Source organism: Ylistrum balloti, unplaced genomic scaffold (genome assembly GCF_031769215.1).
Source record: "Ylistrum balloti isolate Yb309-2 unplaced genomic scaffold, AGI_CSIRO_Ybal_v1 Utg371978, whole genome shotgun sequence".
Classification (NCBI taxonomy): Eukaryota; Metazoa; Mollusca; class Bivalvia; order Pectinida; family Pectinidae; genus Ylistrum; species Ylistrum balloti.
The window spans coordinates 45903-66019 of NW_026782965.1; the positions used below are offsets into that span (position 1 = coordinate 45903).

The window sequence follows — 20117 nt, forward strand, 5'->3', positions numbered from 1 at the left end:
ATTGGGTCTGTGACACGATTCTTACATGATTAAATCCTGCAGTCATGTATCATGAAACATTGGGTCTGAATATTGATTCTTACATGATCATGTCATGCAGTCATGCATCATGAAACATTGGGTCTGTGACATGATTCTTACATGATTGTGTCATGCAGTCACGCATCAGGAAACATTGGGTCTGTGAAATGATTCTTATATGATCATGTCATGCAGTCATTCATCATGAAACATTCGGTCTGAATATTGATTCTTACATGATCATGTCATGCAGTCATGCACCATGAAACATTGGGTCTGAATATTGATTCTTACATGATCATGTCATGCAGTCATGCATCATGAAACATTGGGTCTGTGACATGATTCTTACAGGATCGTGTCATACAGTCATGCATCATGAAACATTGGGTCTGAGAAATGATTCTTATATGATCACGTCATGCAGTCATGCACCATGAAACATTGGGTCTGAATATTGATTCTTACATGATCATGTCATGCAGTCATGCACCATGAAACATTGGGTCTGAATATTGATTCTTACATGATCATGTCATGCAGTCATGCATCATGAAACATTGGGTCTGTGACATGATTCTTACAGGATCGTGTCATACAGTCATGCATCATGAAACATTGGGTCTGAGAAATGATTCTTATATGATCACGTCATGCAGTCATGCATCATGAAATATTCGGTCTGAATATTGATTCTTACAGGATTGTGTCATACAGTCATGCATCATGAAACATTGTGTCTGAATATTGATCCTTACATGATCACGTCATGCAGTCATGCATCATGAAACACTGGGTCTGAATATTGATCCTTATATGATCACGTCATGCAGTCATGCATCATGAAATATTCGGTCTGAATATTGATTCTTACATGATCACGTCATGCAGTCATGTATCATGAAACATTGTGTCTGAATATTGATCCTTACATGATCATGTCATGCAGTCATGCATCATGAAACATTGTGTCTGAATATTGATCCTTACATGATCACGTCATGCAGTCATGCATCATGAAACACTGGGTCTGAATATTGATTCTTATATGATCACGTCATGCAGTCATGCACCATGAAACATTAGGTCTGTGACATGATTCATACATGATCGTGTCATGCAGTCATGTATCATGAAACATTCGGTCTGAATATTAATTTTTACATGATCACGTCATGCAGTCATGCATCATGAAACATTGTGTCTGAATATTGATTCTTACAGGATTGTGTCATACAGTCATGCATCATGAAACATTGGGTCTGAGAAATGATTCTTATATGATCACGTCATGCAGTCATGCACCATGAAACATTGAGTCTGTGACACGATTCTTACATGATCGTGTCATGCAGTCATGTATCATGAAACATTGGGTCTGAATACTGATTCTTACTTGATCATGTCATGCAGTCATGCAGTCATGCATCATGAAACAATGTTAAAATCTGCAATAAAAAGGCCTTTAATGGTTACATTAGACATAAAATGAGGATATCTGAGTTATTTCTAGGTATCTTTGATTATTTTTTTGTGTCTTGGGTTACATGGATTTTTTTTCTTAAAATAGCCAAAATAGCTTAAACAGTAACTTTTGCTGTATATTATCACAATTCACTCTAATTTATGGCAAGGTAAATAATTGTTTTACTGGAAGATGTGTACTGGTTGCTCAGAAACTTGATGTAACTGTCGTCATCAGTCAACAGTCCACAGTTGCTGCACCTATTTCGGGTTCTTTCCCACAAGCAAAGAATATTTGTTCAGTTGTATGACGTTTCATCACTAAATCAATGCAATTTGGCTTAAAACATTGTAAAGGTTAAGCTTTAAGTGATTTTAGCCTATTCAGTGATGAACCCTTGCCCCAATGGGCGTATAATAGGTTGATCTGCGTATTCGCTATATTGTGGTTTTACTCAACCTGGGTATAAGGTAGACATTGTGGCAGTTACGGATTTATTCATAACGTTACACAGTTATATTGAAATGAAAACTGACGAAGAGTTCTTACTGTCTATCCGCGACAATGACAAAAAGGAAAATCGCCGATAGGCAGTCAAGAACCTTTTGCACTTCTAATTATAAGCCAGCTGACTAGTCAGTAGCATCAGTGCATCCTCCAACTGTCAAGTCATCATGTCACCGCGCTGTACCTTGCAGCAGCCCTGAAAATATCTTCAAAAACTACAGTTCACGTAGTGCAAAGTCTAAACCGATTACATATTCAACAAAGCAGTGCTCAAACTAATATCAACATAATAAAGTACCTTTTAGTGATCCAGTGTACGTCGATAGGAGAAGGCAGACAAACTTTCGCCCATTTCCGGTATGAGAGTTTCAAATAGAGGGAGGTAATTCTATTTTCTTTCAGAATAGTACGAAATATAAACACTGTCTAAAAACTCGATCAGAGGAACTCTGTGTACGCCATACCCAGTCCAGACTCTAAAACCCGTACCAAGAAATTACGAAATAATCAATATCTCGAGGACAAAAAATATTTTATATATCCGATACTATGAATGAATTAATATAAATATCACGGATTTTTTTTTAAATCGACGATCTGTTTTTGTCAGGGGATAAAAACATGTACGCCGCATTTAACCGTGAAATTTTCCGATTTGTTGCAAATTGCAGATTTTATACGGCTTGATTTATTATTTTGAAATTCCAAACAATATATCTGATTGTAAATACATAAATTTCATCCAGAAATGAGGCGTAATCCATGCCTAATCTTGCATTTATTCTGACGAGGATTGCTGGTCGTTTGTTTACACTCAATCTCCGAGCCGGGTCCCGTGCTTAGGGGAGGCCACTCCTTCAGCCTTGTGCATATGCGCGAGGAACCTTCAGCCTTGATAATAATTTTAATAGTAATTATTCTTTATTTTCAGAGGGTAACATGTTTAGAAAAATTATAGCCTTCCATACGGCCCTCCCAAACAATTAATCATAAACAAATACTAACAATCAATCGGGTACATATATATATATATATATATATATATATATATATATACTATCTACCCCCATTATATACACATGTAATTTAAGATAAATAGTTATTATTAAATAAGTAAATCAAAGTCAACAACAATACATTTAATAATGAAATAATCATAATATCAAAACATAATTAAATTAGAACTTAATTCAGTAACAATTGAGAATACAGAAAATTTGATGATAAAATCTTGTAACTAGATGAATATATATATATATAGAAAAAAACTTGATTTGACGAGATGCGAGTAAATTATAAATAAAAATGATTTTTTGACAAAAGAAGAAAGACGTTACATTTTGATTTATGCAAAACAGTTTTGATATTTTAATCGCCATCTTGCATTCAAAAACTTGGGATGTATTTTTGTCCACTATAAAGGGCCTTCGGCCTGGATCGATTCAGTACGCACAAGCGAATTGTCAAATTTATCGAGGCAACCTGCCCCTTAATCAAGACACAAATATTACATAAATAACATCACATACATAGAACATAAAACAAATACAAAGTAATAAATCTATATCGAGAGCGGTGGTGTAAATTCGCTTGTTCGTACTTTTGTTATTACTTATTTGATCATATATATATATATATACACACATATATATTAATTACATAACCTATTTGAAAAATATTAACAGGCAACATCCTGATACATTTAGTACAAATATTGACTTACAATGAACACCAGCATTTACACTTTCTACAGAAAAGTGAGAATCGCGAATAAAGATGGATAGTTGCGTTCAAAATAGTTAATTAGTACCAGTTCTTGAGATACCATGCTGATATACACAAGTCCGGATAAGTCATTTCTGTTGAAGGCCCCACGAAAAGTCCCAAAAAGTAAAAAAAAAAAATATGTTCTTTGATTTCTGACGATAGTAGAATAGAGTGATACATATCAACACGTTGATGCGTTTAAGAATGATTAGGTAAAATCCCGACAAAAAGTTGAAGATAAGATTTTTGAGCTAAAAAAGTTGTAACCACGTTTATAGACTATAAATGTATAATTTTCCCCAACGCAACATAACAGTGATTTTGGTCTATGATTCAAACATGGTGAGTGTCACCAGACTTTTAACATTACATTTGACAATTTCCATTTATTGGGAAAAATTCCAAGTGAGAAAGGAATAATTGAACAAGAAGGGAATGGCAATTTTATTCGCTACAGATTTTAATGTACGGTGACTAATTCCATCGGGCACAGTTGCTTTATCTAATCTAACATTTCAATACTATAGTGATAGTATCACAACTTCGGTAGGAGCGATATTATTTCAAGCAATAACGAGTTTGGTTTTTTCTCTGTGTTAGGGATATATATATATATTTCTTTTGGTCTGGTTCGTAATGGCTGGAAATCGGGCAAAACTCATGACGAAGAAGCTCTATGTTGATATATTCATTAGCATTGCCAGCAAACAGTTGATATATACATCACAAGTTATTTTTATTTGACTGTAAGCCTGAACTACCACCAATATGTTTTTGGATGAGATTTTATCGTAGAGTTTATGTTTTCACAGAACTGCTCTTTTGCACGTTTCATCATATCGTTATTTTAATTTTAGCTAGCTTATATTTCCTCCAGGAGATTGATAATTATCTTTTATCAGTATCTTTTTAAAGCTATGTTTAGTTCCTAGTCCTTTTCGGACAACGTTATACCTCCGGGGTTTGTCACGTTTTCTGCTCTGTACGGATTTAGACGGTATACATATATTAACAGCGTTAAGTGAAGTGGTTATCAGAAAATCACACGTGTCACTTACATCATTTATCACATTAAACTAGGCTTCACATGATACCGTTTATCGGGATAGTTTTGCCATGTGCATTTTTTGCGACAATCATCAAAATGTGTCATCTGCAATTTTTGCGCGTTTCTGCACCCCCCCCCCCCCCCCCCCCTCTTCCCCTCCTTCTTCACTTTATTTGTTTCAAATGAACACGTGTACAGAGGCCTGGGTGAACAATGATTAAACCTTGTGATTGACTCACGAGATGAGACGAGTTCCGGCTTTAACAAACTATTGATTACCACATCAGCTTTTGATTAAATGATAATAAATGAATGAATAAATGATGGTGTTGTCTTTGAGTTTTTGGAGAAAATCCTCTGATATCGGAGTGCAGTATGTTTTACAGGAATGTCATTCTCGTTCTTCACTTTGTCAATGTACAGCACAATCACTTGTTCAATATTCTCCATCATTGTTTGAGTGGTGCCTTAGTGATTGTCCGTGTGTGTTGTATGAAAGTTCCGTGAAAACAAAACTAAACAAACAAATGCAAACACTATTTTTTTACTGGTGTCATTGAACTCTGTAGTATATTCAAGTTATTCAGAAGGATACTCAGAATCTTGTGTAGGATCACACAGTTCCAGTATCTGAAACTAACAAAAACTAAACTAATTTTGAATAATTTTCTTCATTTTCTTTGAATCTGCTATCATATTCCTTGTTAAGTAGACATATATACACATTGTATGTGCCCTGATACAGCAAGCTGTTTTATCCCTCTGAAAATAAAGATGTCATAAAAAGGATCACATTGGAATTAGTATCATTTAATACTTTTAAAGCAGGTAGTATAACAGCTGATCGTATATATACTGTATTCTTGTTTCAAAAGTAGATAAGGAAATATAGATTATCAAATATGCAAGTTCACGGAGCAATGATGACCTGTACTGAACCAAATTATACCATGTATCTCGGCTTGCCAGACATGTAAAGTATATAAATTTGGCAGTAGACTGAGAGGAAAATATACAGGATTTATCTTACTTTACTTCATTAGGATTGTTTCTGTCTTACGACTAAAATGGGGGGTATTTGTAGCACATTGAGTGACTACCCATGAAATAGGATTTAAAAAATCAAAAGGTCCATAGGGCCTGTGCTACGATCCATTTAGTGTCGTAACCATATCAGTGTTACAGGGTTCGGTTTTTTATCTGAAAAAAAAGTATTAAAAACACGGCGTACTTTTCCAAATGATATGCTGTTTAATTAATGAGGATCAGTTTGACAATATGGTGGTAGATATGTATCAAAATATTGCAAAATAATAATAACAATAATAAAATGATTGTCAAGATCATTCACGTCAAACTGAATTCAAACATTATATTTGGTTTGAGACTTGTGACGTCACTGAATCATTCCTCGAACATGATCATCTGCATGCTGGTACACCTAGACTTCATAGTCACCCCATTCTGTTTGGTGCTCAGAAATGTAACCAGGCGACAGCTTGATCCGATAAATACCGTCTCCAGGTATTCCAAATTAAACCTAGGAAATGAAATGTTAGACGTTTCCAGCTTCTTCCACTCTTAATGTTGCTCTGCGGGACATGTATGGATCTCCTTTGAAAGAAGATTGTCTTCTTTCACACGTGCAAGCATGCGTAGTGCCATGTTGATGTCTCGCCGGTCTACGTCAGTCTGATATTTTGGTCCTCTGAAGCAGTTCCAGCATGCTGTAACAATGCGGACCAGCTTGTCAATAACTTGGATGAAGTAATCGGATGGTAGTTGGTCCCTGAAAAACACCCACCTCTTTAAACAACCGTGGTACGATTGAACCAACTATCTAGTTTTTGTGCACAAACGACCATTGTTTGTTTGCACCGAGTCAGTTATGACTAAAACCGTAAAACCTCTGTCTGTTATGACATTGTCGCTGTCTTGCAATCAACCCTTAAGAACATCAAAATGCTCGATAATGCGCTTCCTCTATAGGAAGCCCTCTGGAATTGATGGTCATTACTTCTGTTGATGTAAATATATGTACCATCAAATTTGATGTTGACTTTTCCCCCCATTATTTTTTTTGTGGAAGCTGTGTTGTATGCATGGACTTCTTCACTTGAGATATTGGGAGTGCCAAGGAATTTGGGCACAATTATTGTATTCAAAATATGTACAACTTTGAGAAAGAGAGAGAGGAGAGGGAGAGAGAGAGGAGAGAGAGGGAGAGGGGGGGGGGGAGGGGAGGTTGAAGACAGATTTGTGAAGGCAGTACCTTCATTTCATGATAAATTTCTTTTTAATTTTGCCCCAAATTAGAAGAGTATATCTGACAAACGTAAACTCCGGCCGAAAGCTAAAAGAAGTGCAGTTTCACACATGTTTGCCATTCATCATCTTGAACTGTTCTAGTGACCAGCCAGTCCATGCATGACAGGCTGAATCAGAAAGCTGCCTTAACTGCAATTTGGTAGAATTGCCTTGGGTGTATACTTCGTGAATGAGTTTAAGGAGATCATTTATAACTAATGATGAAATTGTGTCGACCAACACGTGTAACAGGAGAGCACCATAGCCGATGTTTGATGACCAACAAGGACATCAGAAGAGCACCATAGCCGATGTTTGATGACCAACAAGGGCATCAGAAGAGCACCATAGCCGATGTTTGATGACCAACAAGGGCATCAGAAGAGCACCATAGCCGATGTTTGATGACCAACAAGGACATCAGAAGAGCACTATAGCCGATGTTTGATGACCAGATTGTGGCGTGCAGACTTGGGTATATTAACACAGATGTCATTATAACTAGGACACATAGAACATTTCCGATGAGATGGTGCGGCATACTTCAGATCGTCGACACTCCAATGTGAGATAATGTCTGTGAAAGTCTCAACATTATCTATATTGTCACTGCTGATTTCTCGGACGTATATTCTGAAAATGGAGCTTCATCATATCGGGAGTACTCATTGTTTGTATCTGGTGTTGACAGTGTTACAGATTACACTTTATAAAACAGTTCCTACATATATATGTATATATGACTATTTAAACCAAATGAGGAAAAATCAAGTTAGAAACAACAAATTAATGTTCCAACTACATTGACCTTGTGTTTTACTGTTCCTGTATTTCAGAGTGTTTAACAGGACAATGATTTATCTCCCTTTGTCATACCTATCTCTTAACAACTTGTATGTCACTCACTCATGGTAACATTGCCTTAGTATTCACCTTGGAGGTGAACATTGTTATAGAGAGTGGTAACATGTTACTAAATATGACGTCATCTAAAAAATTTCACAATGTTAGAGAAAATAACCCAGTAATGTGTAGCATCAGGGACGTCCCTGGTTGCATTCATGAGGGAATGAATGTTTTCTCGTGATTTGTCTGCTTAAACGTTTTTCTACCTGAAATATTTACATATTGATCTTTATTGTAAATACTAAAGAATGTTGATGTTGACTTATGAATCACAAGGTGGGTTTGTTTATGAACTCTATTTAAGGCCAACAGATGTGCATTGTACTTACCTATGTAATGTCAGTTCTGTAGAAACATTGATCATAATGTATTTATGAAATCTTATTCTGGTCTGTGAGTAAAAAAAGACAAAATACAACGTTGTATTCCATATAGTATCATGCTTTGGTAGGACGAGGGCCCGAGTCCCTCAAAACTAAATTAGGCTCCTCCATTTGTTATATTTTCATTCAATTTAAAAAATCCAATGACTCTCATCTCCCTGGATATTTCCTTTCTTACCAGAGCAGATCCTTATGTCAAAATATGATCGATGTAAAAAATTTTCTTTTTTACATGTTAGAAGGAAAGAAATGAAGTTTAAAAAGAAAAGGCAGTATAAACTGAAATGGAAAGTGTTACCTGTGAATCACGATGAAGTTGCATGTATTAGCGTGAAAATGAACAGAATGCCGGTTTACGGTGACAGTATGGTATATTTCCGAATATTTGAACAAATTCTTACCAGTTTGAATTCAGATTTGAATACTTTTATTATATGTAGATATTATCCAAACGATTCAAACGACGAATTTCTGTCCTGGTTTTAACAAAAACTGCATGTAAAAGGCAATAGGGAAGCATCGTCGTTCCGCCATCTTGTCGTTGGATTCCTGTCCATCTTCCTGTTTCAACCGAGATTAATTCGCAGCTAATCACACAGACGCTCAATGGGAGACATGTCGGGGCTATATGGGGGCCATTTCAGAGGCTGAACGTTGTTTGTCGTGAGAAAATCACGACAGACTCTGGCAACAAGAGGACGAGCATTGTCTTGTTGGAAAATTAGGTTATAACGTCTGAGAAGTGGAAGGACATGTAATTGGAAGATCTGGTCTCTGTATCGAGCGGAACCAGGACAACTAAGGGGGATTTTACTCCATGGCAAATGCCTCCCCACACCATTACAGAAGCCCCGTCGAATCTATAGCGTTCAACCACGCATGCGTATGCGATATACCCTTTTTCTTCCGTCTGAGCGATACAGACAGAATCTCGACTCGTCGGTGAACATTACACGCCTCCACCGACGCATCTAAACCTACTCTGGCCATGTCTGCTAACCCAGTCAAGACGCACTTGTCGCCTCCGAGGTGTCAGAGGTGGCCCGACATAGGTCGGCACTCAATGATTCTCTCACCATGCAAGCGGTTCCTGGCAATTCCTGCACTAATGGGTCTGCCATGGGTACCTACGGTATGCGATGCAGCCTCCACAAGTCATGAATCTGTTGCGCAAGTGCGACAATCGAATCGCCCTGTCTTTTGTGGTCGTTACACGCGGACGACCGCCCCTTGGACCATAGAAAACTAACCTAGTGGCATGGAAACGTGTATAGGGATGTTTAATTGTACATGGGACAACGCAGAACTGCCGTGCAACAGCAGTTTGGCGATGACCTTCCATCAACATCGCAATCGCTCTACCCCTCTGAATTTTTGTCTCGGTTAAGGACGAAATCGAAAAACCAACGTGGAAAATTAATGTGGCTGAACTTAGAGTATCCGTTGAAATTACTCGTTAGAAGAAATTCAGTTTGGCTGGATCACGCCGCGTAATTTGGACTAAGGACGCTCACAAAGTCAGACAATGGTATCGTCACGCTTGGCTGATTTTGAGGTAGATTGTCGAGAAGGGAGATCATTCTTGGATGTGATTCAAATCTTTGAAATATTCATACAATTCATCAGTCGGCAAGTCAGCTATCTCTGTTTATGTTTTTTGCTTGTTTTGTTTGTGTTTTTCTGGTCTATCAGTTCCGCTTAGAATGTTCCAGAACTCTTCGTCCAATAACTTACAATGATCTCTTTCCTAAGTTCTCTACTTTTCTTGTAAAGTTTTTTTTTGCGTTTTGAAAATTTTATGCCTTTTCTTAGCATTATGGAAAGTTTTTTTCTTTAGCTTTTCTTTACGTTTTTTCTCTGTAAGAGGCATGATATATCCGATTTTTTTTACATGAAAACATTTTTTTGTTCCAAAGATAGTTTTAGCCCTTTAAGCGCTATGATTTATAAGTCATTTATATCGGATTTTGATACTTCTAAGAAAGATTCCTTCATGTTGTCAATTTTTTTATCTATATCTTGCAGTTTATCATAATTATCCGTTTTAACTTTTTCTACAGAATCAGTTTTTCCGTCATTAACTCCCGTTTTCTGAAAAACGCACTTGGTTTTTCTTCTCTGATAACTAATCTACAGTGTATACCTGAGAATCAAAATAAAGACCTTCAAAGTGGACCAACATAGGGGAACATTTGCTGATCAAGTTATAAACCAGGCGCAGTTTATATGTATTCTTCCGATGCACTTGTCGTTTCAAACTCTGCCTTTGGCAATATAAAGATTATTATTTTTGCAAAACTCCAAAAACAAAAAAGGCCAATAGAGTAAGGTATTGGAAAATCTTTGCTTATTCTGGAATACCTTGTTGCAGTAAAACTTTAGAATCATATACATGTATGTAGATAATTATGTAACGCATCATTTCCAGGTATGTTTATAGTTTCAATCAATCGTTGATCAGACTGTACATTATCATCATAACATCGAGTTCTGACGTTAAAATTTCCAATAAGTATCATTTTGTGCTCATTTTTAATAAAGGTAATCATTTCATTTTCAGTCAGTTGTTTAAAGGGATTTCGTTATTTTCCTGTGCGTTTGATTTCGGGAAAACACTGTAATACTTAAAAATAGACTTAACAAAATCGGTACAATTTTTGTATAATTAACTCGAGGGGTTTAGGAGAACTGGTCTGGAAAATAAATCTTTGTGATTTGGACTGTTTTTTAGCAAAAAAAAAAAATAAATATATTAAAATGGAGAAGTTTTGAATACTTTTTAAAATTCTGTCTGTTTCCATGGTAATAGAAAAAGCATCTAAATTGAGAACTTCCCCTTAGCAAAAGGCACCACTACAGTAATAGCTGAATAACTGTACAATGTTTTTATCTTAAATGGTTTCAGAACACTGGTCCAGAAAGCTGGAATGTGTAATTATGTCAATCTGTTTCTATGGTAACAGAAATAGTATTTAAATCAAGAACTTCTTCATAGCAAAAGGCAAAATTACATTTTTAGCTTGATAATTATGTTGAGTTTGGAGCAATTATCTTAAAAAATTTTCAGACCACTGGTGTAGAAGATGACCTTGTACAGGCGGACAAAGCTCAATTTAATATCCCTGCAATTGCATTTTGCTGGGGATAATAAACCATTTGCAGGCTCATGATAAACATCAATTTTCATACAAATCTTGTACAGCTTTTTTTTTAAGAACTGATGAAAGGCAATCACAAATGGTGTTCCGTTAACCTGTGGCTCTATGACCTAGGTCCCAATAATAAATGAAAACAAAGACGTGAGTAGTTCTCTTACTCTCAAGACTGTACTTTATTCCCCAAGCTGGCATGTGGCATTGCCACAGAGCACAAAGAGTGACCTTAGGAAACCACTAGTTCCCAGAGGAAACTGTAGATGCCCCGTCTTGTTACATTGAGACACTTGTTTGTTTTATTACTTGGGTATAATTAGTACTGAAGATTCAATGAATCATCACTTGTAATTAAATAGCATTAACAGAAACTAAAATCAAAGTTCAATGTATGTCAGAGTGCGGCGTTCACTACAGATCAACAAACTGTAGCAAGTGGAAATGGATACAATATAGTAACTGCAGATGCACAAGTACAGTGTGTCTGCTTACTACAGCGCTCATACGTGACCAATTAAAGACAATGGTTCATTTCATTCTGACATCACAATCAACATTAAGCTTAAAAAAAAGATATATAATATTTATAATATATATATATTTATATTTATACATATAAAAATTCATTAACCATGCTATCATTTTTGTGTACATTTTTACATTACTTACAAGCTTCAAATCAACCTAGACCTCGGGAGTTATGACCTTTCCATGTGCGGACACTGGCAGTGTCTGTCCAATAGGGTGAAAACAACGACAGTGTCCGAGAAGTGTCAAAAAAAAAAAAAAAAAAATAAAAATAAAATAAAAAAGAAAAACATTGTAGGTCATATCAATACCTTGGGTAGGCTGTCTAATGCCATCCATCTGAAGCATGCAAATAATAACAGCATCAACATAACAAAATAACCCAAAATCACCCACACTTCCTTTCTCTCTCCACTATTCTTGGGAAAAAAATCTGAAGTAAAATTTGCAATAAATAGTTGCATCTCTTAGCTGTACAAAACACTACCAGATATGAAAAGGCAATATGTCAATCTACTGGTTTCACCTCTCATCAACCTCACATGTAAACATCAGTCACTCATGTACTGTCAACCTCTCGCTTCAACCCACTTTTAAACAACAAATTTTCAGCAATACATCACTGTAATGAAAAAGCTCCATCTAATAATTGAAAATTTTGTGAGAAATTTATCATCGTTTCCTGTTTTGAGTGTTGATGTATACGCTGCAAATAGTCCTTAACGACCCCCATGTCTCTGCTGCTAATATACATCAACATGACCAAGATACCAACAATACGACATGATTAGATGCCCTTGTTCACCACGCAAAACTAAACAGTGTTATATACACTCCTGTATAGCATTACACTATCATTTAGTTCTAAATCTCTTTGTGCATTCACTCAATCACACTTCTGTTGTCCCTTCTGAACTTCAGTATCAACTTTAAAACCAACTGCGAGACAATCCATGGTCTTAGACACAGTAATCAAAACCTGATCTGAATTCTTACTTCATCAGCATGGTGACAATCCCTACTCACCAGATACTGAACTTATCAGGACATGTATGCTCTCCTGTACACTGTGAAAACAGTAAGCAGTGAACACTTATCTCTCTCAATGCTGGATCATGCAAGAAATATGTGTGAATGTTCACTACCATGGTAGGAAAGTTTTCTATATGTTCATTTCAAAAGTTTCATGAAAAAAAAATCCCTCAGCAAAAAGAAACCTAATTTTTGATGCAAGACAATATCTAATATTCTTTAGCATACAATGTTTGTTAATATGAACAGAAAAATAATTATATTATATTTTCAAAGACTGACATAATATAAGATGTGTATTTATCATGATGTATTACTAATCCTAGATGTCTACACAACAAAAGACAGTACAAAGGAATACACAAAAAAGAAGGCCCATTAGGGCAATCTAAAGAAAAAGGATTCTAGAGATATATAATCATTTCCCCATTTCTGCCTCTGCCAGAAAAGGAAACTGTTTCTTCATAAGTCCCCTTCATTTAAGGATGGTTAAAATCAAATATGGGCAAAATCCTATAATTTCTACAGATGGATTTGAAAGGATTTACTCTATTTTTCCTATAAGGCCATGCTCCTCCTGCCAAGGGGGTCCGAGACCTGCCGTTTATACAAAATTAATTCATCTTCACCCATGCATGCTTCAGATTGAATTGGGACAGAATGACAGCATTCACTCAGAACAACAATTATACGGACTGATTTCCCCTGTTGGGCCCTGTCTCTTTCGCCACAGAGGGTCAAGACCCTTTGTTTTTAGAAAATTGGGACAGAATCCTTGCATTCCTTCTGATAAAGGATCTGAAAGAATTTGCTATTTTTCCCTAACTGTTCCCTGTCTCTCCCTACCCATGGGACTGAGACCCACTGTTTACACAAAACTTGATTCCCCTTCATCCAAGGATGCTTCAGGCCAAATTTGAAGTTCTACCATTCCTTCACATGAATGATTCAAAAGAATTAAAAAAAAAAAAAAACCCACAGTACTATCATTAAAGTGCCCAGTCAGGACTCCATAGTGTTGTCACAAGTGTAATTGGCATGGAGTCCACATTGTCATCACAAGTATGACCAATCATGGCTCCACACTGTCATCACAAGTATGATCAATCATGGCTCCACACTGTCATTATAAGTATGATCAATCATGGCTCCACACTGTCATCACAAGTATGATCAACCATGGGTCCACATTGTTGTCTCAAGTATGACCTGTCAGGACTCCATAGTGCCATCACACAAGTGTATCAGTGTTACTTCGTCAATAAATATGAACAAAATTATCTAGATTTAACAATGGTCATTTTCAAATATATACAAATGTTCCAAAAAGTCTTTTTTATTTCAACTATTTTTTTTTCCAAATAGAATCAATTTGAAAACTTCCCATAACATGATATTATTAAGCAAGTGAAGCTTGATAGAATCTTTGCTGATGTTTAAAGTAAATCAACATGATTGGTAAAAAAATTCACAAGTATATACAGATAACAAATGCCAAACATTACCCTGACAACGTAGCATTCAGGCATTGATAAGTTTTAAAGTATCACTCAACTTTATCCAAAAAAGATGCAGTGTATGGCCTCTTGGCTAAAATTGTGTCTAGATATTGTACATTTTGGCTACAGAGGTCAGGGGAAAGTTGTCTGTCCTGTCAAAAAGAGGTCAGGAGATGGTGTTAAATATTGTTTGTTCTTACTAAGGTCAGGGGATGGTGTTAAATATTGTTTGTTCTGACTAAGGTCAGGAGATGGTGCTAAATATTGTATGTTCTTACTAAGGTCAGGAGATGGTGTTAAATATTGTTTGTTCTGACTAAGGTCAGGAGATGGTGTTAAATATTGTTTGTTCTTACTAAGGTCAGGAGATGGTGTTAAATATTGTTTGTTCTTACTAAGGTCAGGAGATGGTGTTAAATATTGTTTGTTCTGACTAAGGTCAGGAGATGGTGTTAAATATTGTTTGTTCTGACTAAGGTCAGGAGATGGTGTTAAATATTGTATGTCCTGATAATGGAGGCCAGGGAATGGTGCTAAGTATTGTGTGTCCTATCTAAGGAGGTCAGGAATGGTGCTAACTATTGTGTGTCCTGCCAAAGAGGTCAGGGGATGGTGTTAAATATTGTACATGTTGATTTCCCAATTAGCATTATGCCAGTTTATATTTACAACCTATGTAAAATCCTATTTAATCTTTATACAGAAACAGAAAGATGAGTGATGATCAGAGTCAATAACAAACAATTATTGATATGCAAATAAATCCTCAGCTGTTAACAATGTGATCGTACAGATTTTCCTTAAAATCATCAATCGATTCAAATTTTCAATTAAGTAAAATCTTTCACCTAGCCAGCACATACAATCTTCTCTTCCATAAAACAGACGATGTCTCAAAAAGTATCTCTATTAGTGTGATTTTAGGTTTGTGCTTATAAGAAGACTCCAACCCAAGAGAAGCTCAACTAAAGTAACTGTGTTAAGGATTACAACTCCTTTTACTAGTAAACTCCATCTCCACTTTTTTGTACTATTATCCAATGACAGTCTAATAATTTAAAATCTGGAAAAGGTTCTCATGTGACAATCTGTAGGAACCAACGGCAAGCAAAGTGATTGACTTGACGAATGAGTGGTAAACTGTCTGCTATCTTTTGATCAACAGGCCCTCTATCAACATAATGCATAGAAAACACATGGTACGGCCTATCCAGAGATTGATTCCTTTTTATACAATAAAACGTCTGCGAACATGATCATACAGTCATTTACAAGACCACAAATGATTGAAAAGAGGTCAATAGAGCCTCTATTTGTCAACTGGTTTAGCAGAAAATGCTTGATGAGAACAGAATGAAAAGCATTTAGAAGATTTGAATCCATTTCTCCTATTAGGCCCTGCTTCTCTGCCCACAATGTTTATACAAAACTGGGTTCCCTTTGGATGCCAAGGATGTTTCTGATAACAATATTCAATCATTCCTATACAAGAAAAAGGATATGAGAAATTTACAGTATTTACCCTATTGGGCCCATCCCTTCTGTCCCACGGAGCCTATTCTCACTGTTTGTACAAAACTTATTCCCCTTCGCCAAAGGATGCTTCCTACTGAAGAATTTTAAAGAAATGGCTCCTTTATACAAAGTTGTGTCCCATTTACCCAAGGATGCTTTTGAACAATTTGATAAAAATCTGCTCAGTTCATTCCTGATAGTGACAATTCGTAGAAAAACACAAGCAGGGGGATGGAGACTACACCACAGGATAAGCTCACCAATCATTACGACCAGATGAGCTAAAAAGCTGTTAAGCTATGAAAATAGCAGACTAACTGTAATGATAACATAGTATTAAAAGACCAACAGCCTACTGCTTCTACGTCATCTTCCTAATCACATACATGGTTTCTGTGTCCGTGATACAAGACACATACATGGTTTCTGTGTCTGTGATACAAAACACATACATGGTTTCTGTGTCAGTGATACAAGACACACATACATGGTTTCTGTGTCCGTGATACAAGAAACACATACATGGTTTCTGTGTCAGTGATACAAGACACACATACATGGTTTCTGTGTCATTGATACAAGACACATACATGGTTCCTGTGTCATTGATACAAGACACACATACATGGTTTCTGTGTCCGTGATACAAGAAACACATACATGGTTTCTGTGTCCATAATACAAGACACACAAACATGGTTTCTGTGTTCGTGATACAAAACACATACATGGTTTCTGTGTCAGTGATACAAGACACACATACATGGTTCCTGTGTCATTGATACAAGACACACAAACATGGTTTCTGTGTCCGTAATACAAGACACATACATGGTTTCTGTGTCCGTTATACAAGACACAAAAAACATGGTTTCTGTGTCCGTAATACAAGACACACAAACATGGTTTCTGTGTCCGTGATACAAGACACACAAACATGGTTTCTGTGTCCGTAATACAAGACACATACATGGTTTCTGTGTCAGTGATACAAGACACACATACATGGTTTCTGTGTCCGTTATACAAGACACACAAACATGGTTTCTGTGTCCGTAATACAAGACACACAAACATGGTTTCTGTGTCCGTGATACAAGACACACAAACATGGTTTCTGTGTCTATGATACAAGACACATACATGATTTCTGCGTCCGTGATACAAGACACATACATGGTTTCTGTGTCCGTGATACAAGACACACAAACCTGGTTTCTGTGTCCGTGATATAAGACACAAACATGGTTTCAGTGTCATAGAAATAACCTACTTTTTCAGTCATATTTTTTTCCCCAATTCACAGTCTTAGTTTTTGGTTAATATCGATGGATTTGATAATGTAGAGAACAATTTTGTGAATTCAGATTCATAAAACTAATACTGTTATTCTGCTGGCTAAACAGTGCAGTGTTACTATCTGCCATTCCATCAGATAGTAATAATTTATCTAAACAATCGAAAGTTTTCCAAAGAACAATTCCTTTTCAAAAACACTTCTTTTTTTAAAAAATAAATTAAATAAAAAGCTGGAGATAGTCCTTAAAATTATGAACGAACATTTTTGGCTCCCTTCTTTCCATTTCAAATTAATTAAATATGATGTACATCCAATAATGACAGTGAAAAAAATCATCTGTATTTTTTGAAAGATATATGCATCCCAAGTTTCTCATTATGAAGTTCCAAGTAGACAATGAAATTAAAATTCACTTTAAGGTTAAGTAGCCCACTATCTGGTCAGTGGACCTCTACTCCCTCTTTTATGAGCTGCAGTAAATTTGGCCCCTCCATACCGGTTTTGGATCAATATATTAGGGATATTGAAATGAACAACAAAATTTCAAAATCTGAACTTTTCTATCCATGGATATTTTCATTTTTTCAATTCTGCTATTACAGGGTCGCACCAAATAGATAGAATTTCAGTCAATTTGATTCTTTTGGCCTGATCTCTCATGCCTCTGTATATCAACTATGGCAATTTGACCTGCAAAATTTTCTTTAAGATTGATTTTAATCAAGAAAATATGAAATGTTTACGGATGTACTGTAGAAGACACATGATATTCTAAAATGTTATTTAGCTTACAAAGAAGTATCATTGTAGGACTAAACCAGGAGGAACAATACCAGGTAGATATTGGTGTTACTTTTACAATACCACAAAATCAACGGTCGTTTATACCGACGGTGCTGAAATGTCTCAAATCTGACCTCTGTTGAAAGGAAATCTGATTTCATTTCTACATGGTGTAAATCTGAATCTTCTTAATGTTTGTAGTTGGAATAATGGAATGGGTGATCAGTCGTTATGTACATCTCAATAACTGAGAGTGAATGACTGTGAAAGTTTAGGGAGGACGTCTGGTCCAGATCTAAAAACCTGGTTTGGTGAGGTTTCATGGAAGCGCATCGAAAGCTTTTCCAAAATTTACATCTGATAGTAAAATTAAAGGCCATGTGTTGGATATTATTCTCTGAAAACACTGTTTGTAGTGTTACAATTTCTGTGTTCACACATGGATGTGCCTACAGTTACATTTTACGAGCTCAGCAAAATGTCAATACAAATATTTCCCTTTCATAATCAATAAAATGTTTTTAAAAACTTGAAGTAAAATCCTCCACTGGTCCAGAGTCGGAAGACCTGTTGGAATCAATAGCCTGAACATGTACTCGAGGCGGCTAATATCAAATGCATGATCATAAAAATATGTACTCATTTTTTTGTCTGTTTTTTTTTCTTTTGTAAAATAATTGAATATTTCCAAATCAAATCCACCCCTCACCGTGCCACAGACTAGCAGGATTCTTACATCTCCTAGAACTCTTTACACGGTGCATATCCAATGAAAGTCTTCACACAAAATGATGTATTGATACATTAATATAACAGTGCCAACTTCGAGAGAACCACACGTGGTGTACTGATATAAAAAGCTTCATCAGTCACATGATCTGGCTACCACATTTGTAACACTATGCCACATTCTGTGAAAATGCTGCGATACAAATTGGGATTAAAATAAAAGCACATCACAGAAAAATTACTATACATTCCTTTGGGCATTAGTTTTGAAATCCAACATGGAAAGAATCCTCTGCTTAATAATGAAATGCATACTTCTTTGCTTTTGTCTGTATTCAGAAATGTTCTTCACATCCTTTCAAATCTCATTTTTACTTAGGCTACACAACATGCACATCTATGCAACATTTACACATGTACACTTGCAAACACTCACATAACCTCTTGTGTTAGAGACATTTATCCATGCCTTGTAGATTGTGCAGGGATCTTCCCTACCAGTCTACTGATCTCTGTCGAGAAGATGCTTGGTCCATTTCCTGCACCAAACACCTCCAAAGCACTTGCTTTGCCAGGCATGCACGCAGGCAGATGGGCAGCCAGACAGTCAGGCAGGCAGATAGTCAGCCCACACATACATAAAACTGCCAGCTGACTGGCCACCACAATAACACCACCATGCGTGCACATCAACAGTTGAATATGCGTGTAATGATTTGCTCCTGCAAGTCTTCTTGTTCACCCAGTATGTTTTTAAGCCAACTAATGCATCACGCTTTTGTCATTTGTCACATGATCCCGACCCCTTGGGTTCCCGGGAAGTGTCCCAACATCACAATAGTTCATATTGACGCAGGTGCATCCTTTGAATGATGTCCCGACAATCGTTGAAGACCCGTCGAATGTTCTCTGTGTCAACAGCACAAGTAAAGTGAGGGTAACAGTAGTGGCGACGGTCTCCACTGGCCGTGCTGATTTTCTGTGGACAAAAAAGGAAATTGTAAAATTGAAGTGCGACTGTAAAGAGAAATGCTTTAAAAATGTTTGCTACAATCAGGAGTCACTGCCAGACAAACAGCTTTCCTGGAGAACAGACAGAGCGAGAGTGAGGTGAGAGTCACTTATACTGTTTGAGGAAACTTTAGACAGGAGACAGGGAACCTAAGGAAGCTTTA

General features: G+C 36.4%; 2 protein-coding genes across 2 annotated transcripts in view; both read right to left on the minus strand.

Moving 5' to 3' along the window:
• Nucleotides 1-2350, minus strand: part of LOC132564018 (exocyst complex component 2-like) — a 37736-nt gene extending 35386 nt beyond the window's left edge. Inside the window, exon 1 of the mRNA XM_060228770.1 lies at nucleotides 2292-2350. The gene's annotated coding sequence lies outside the window, so the exon portion shown is untranslated. The remainder of the gene's footprint in view (nucleotides 1-2291) is intronic.
• Nucleotides 2351-11711: 9361 nt separating this feature from the next.
• Nucleotides 11712-20117, minus strand: part of LOC132564017 (guanine nucleotide-binding protein G(s) subunit alpha-like) — a 39221-nt gene continuing 30815 nt past the window's right edge. Inside the window, exon 11 of the mRNA XM_060228769.1 lies at nucleotides 11712-19921. Within this exon, the coding sequence (XP_060084752.1) occupies nucleotides 19775-19921 (147 nt within the window). The 3' untranslated portion in view covers nucleotides 11712-19774. The remainder of the gene's footprint in view (nucleotides 19922-20117) is intronic.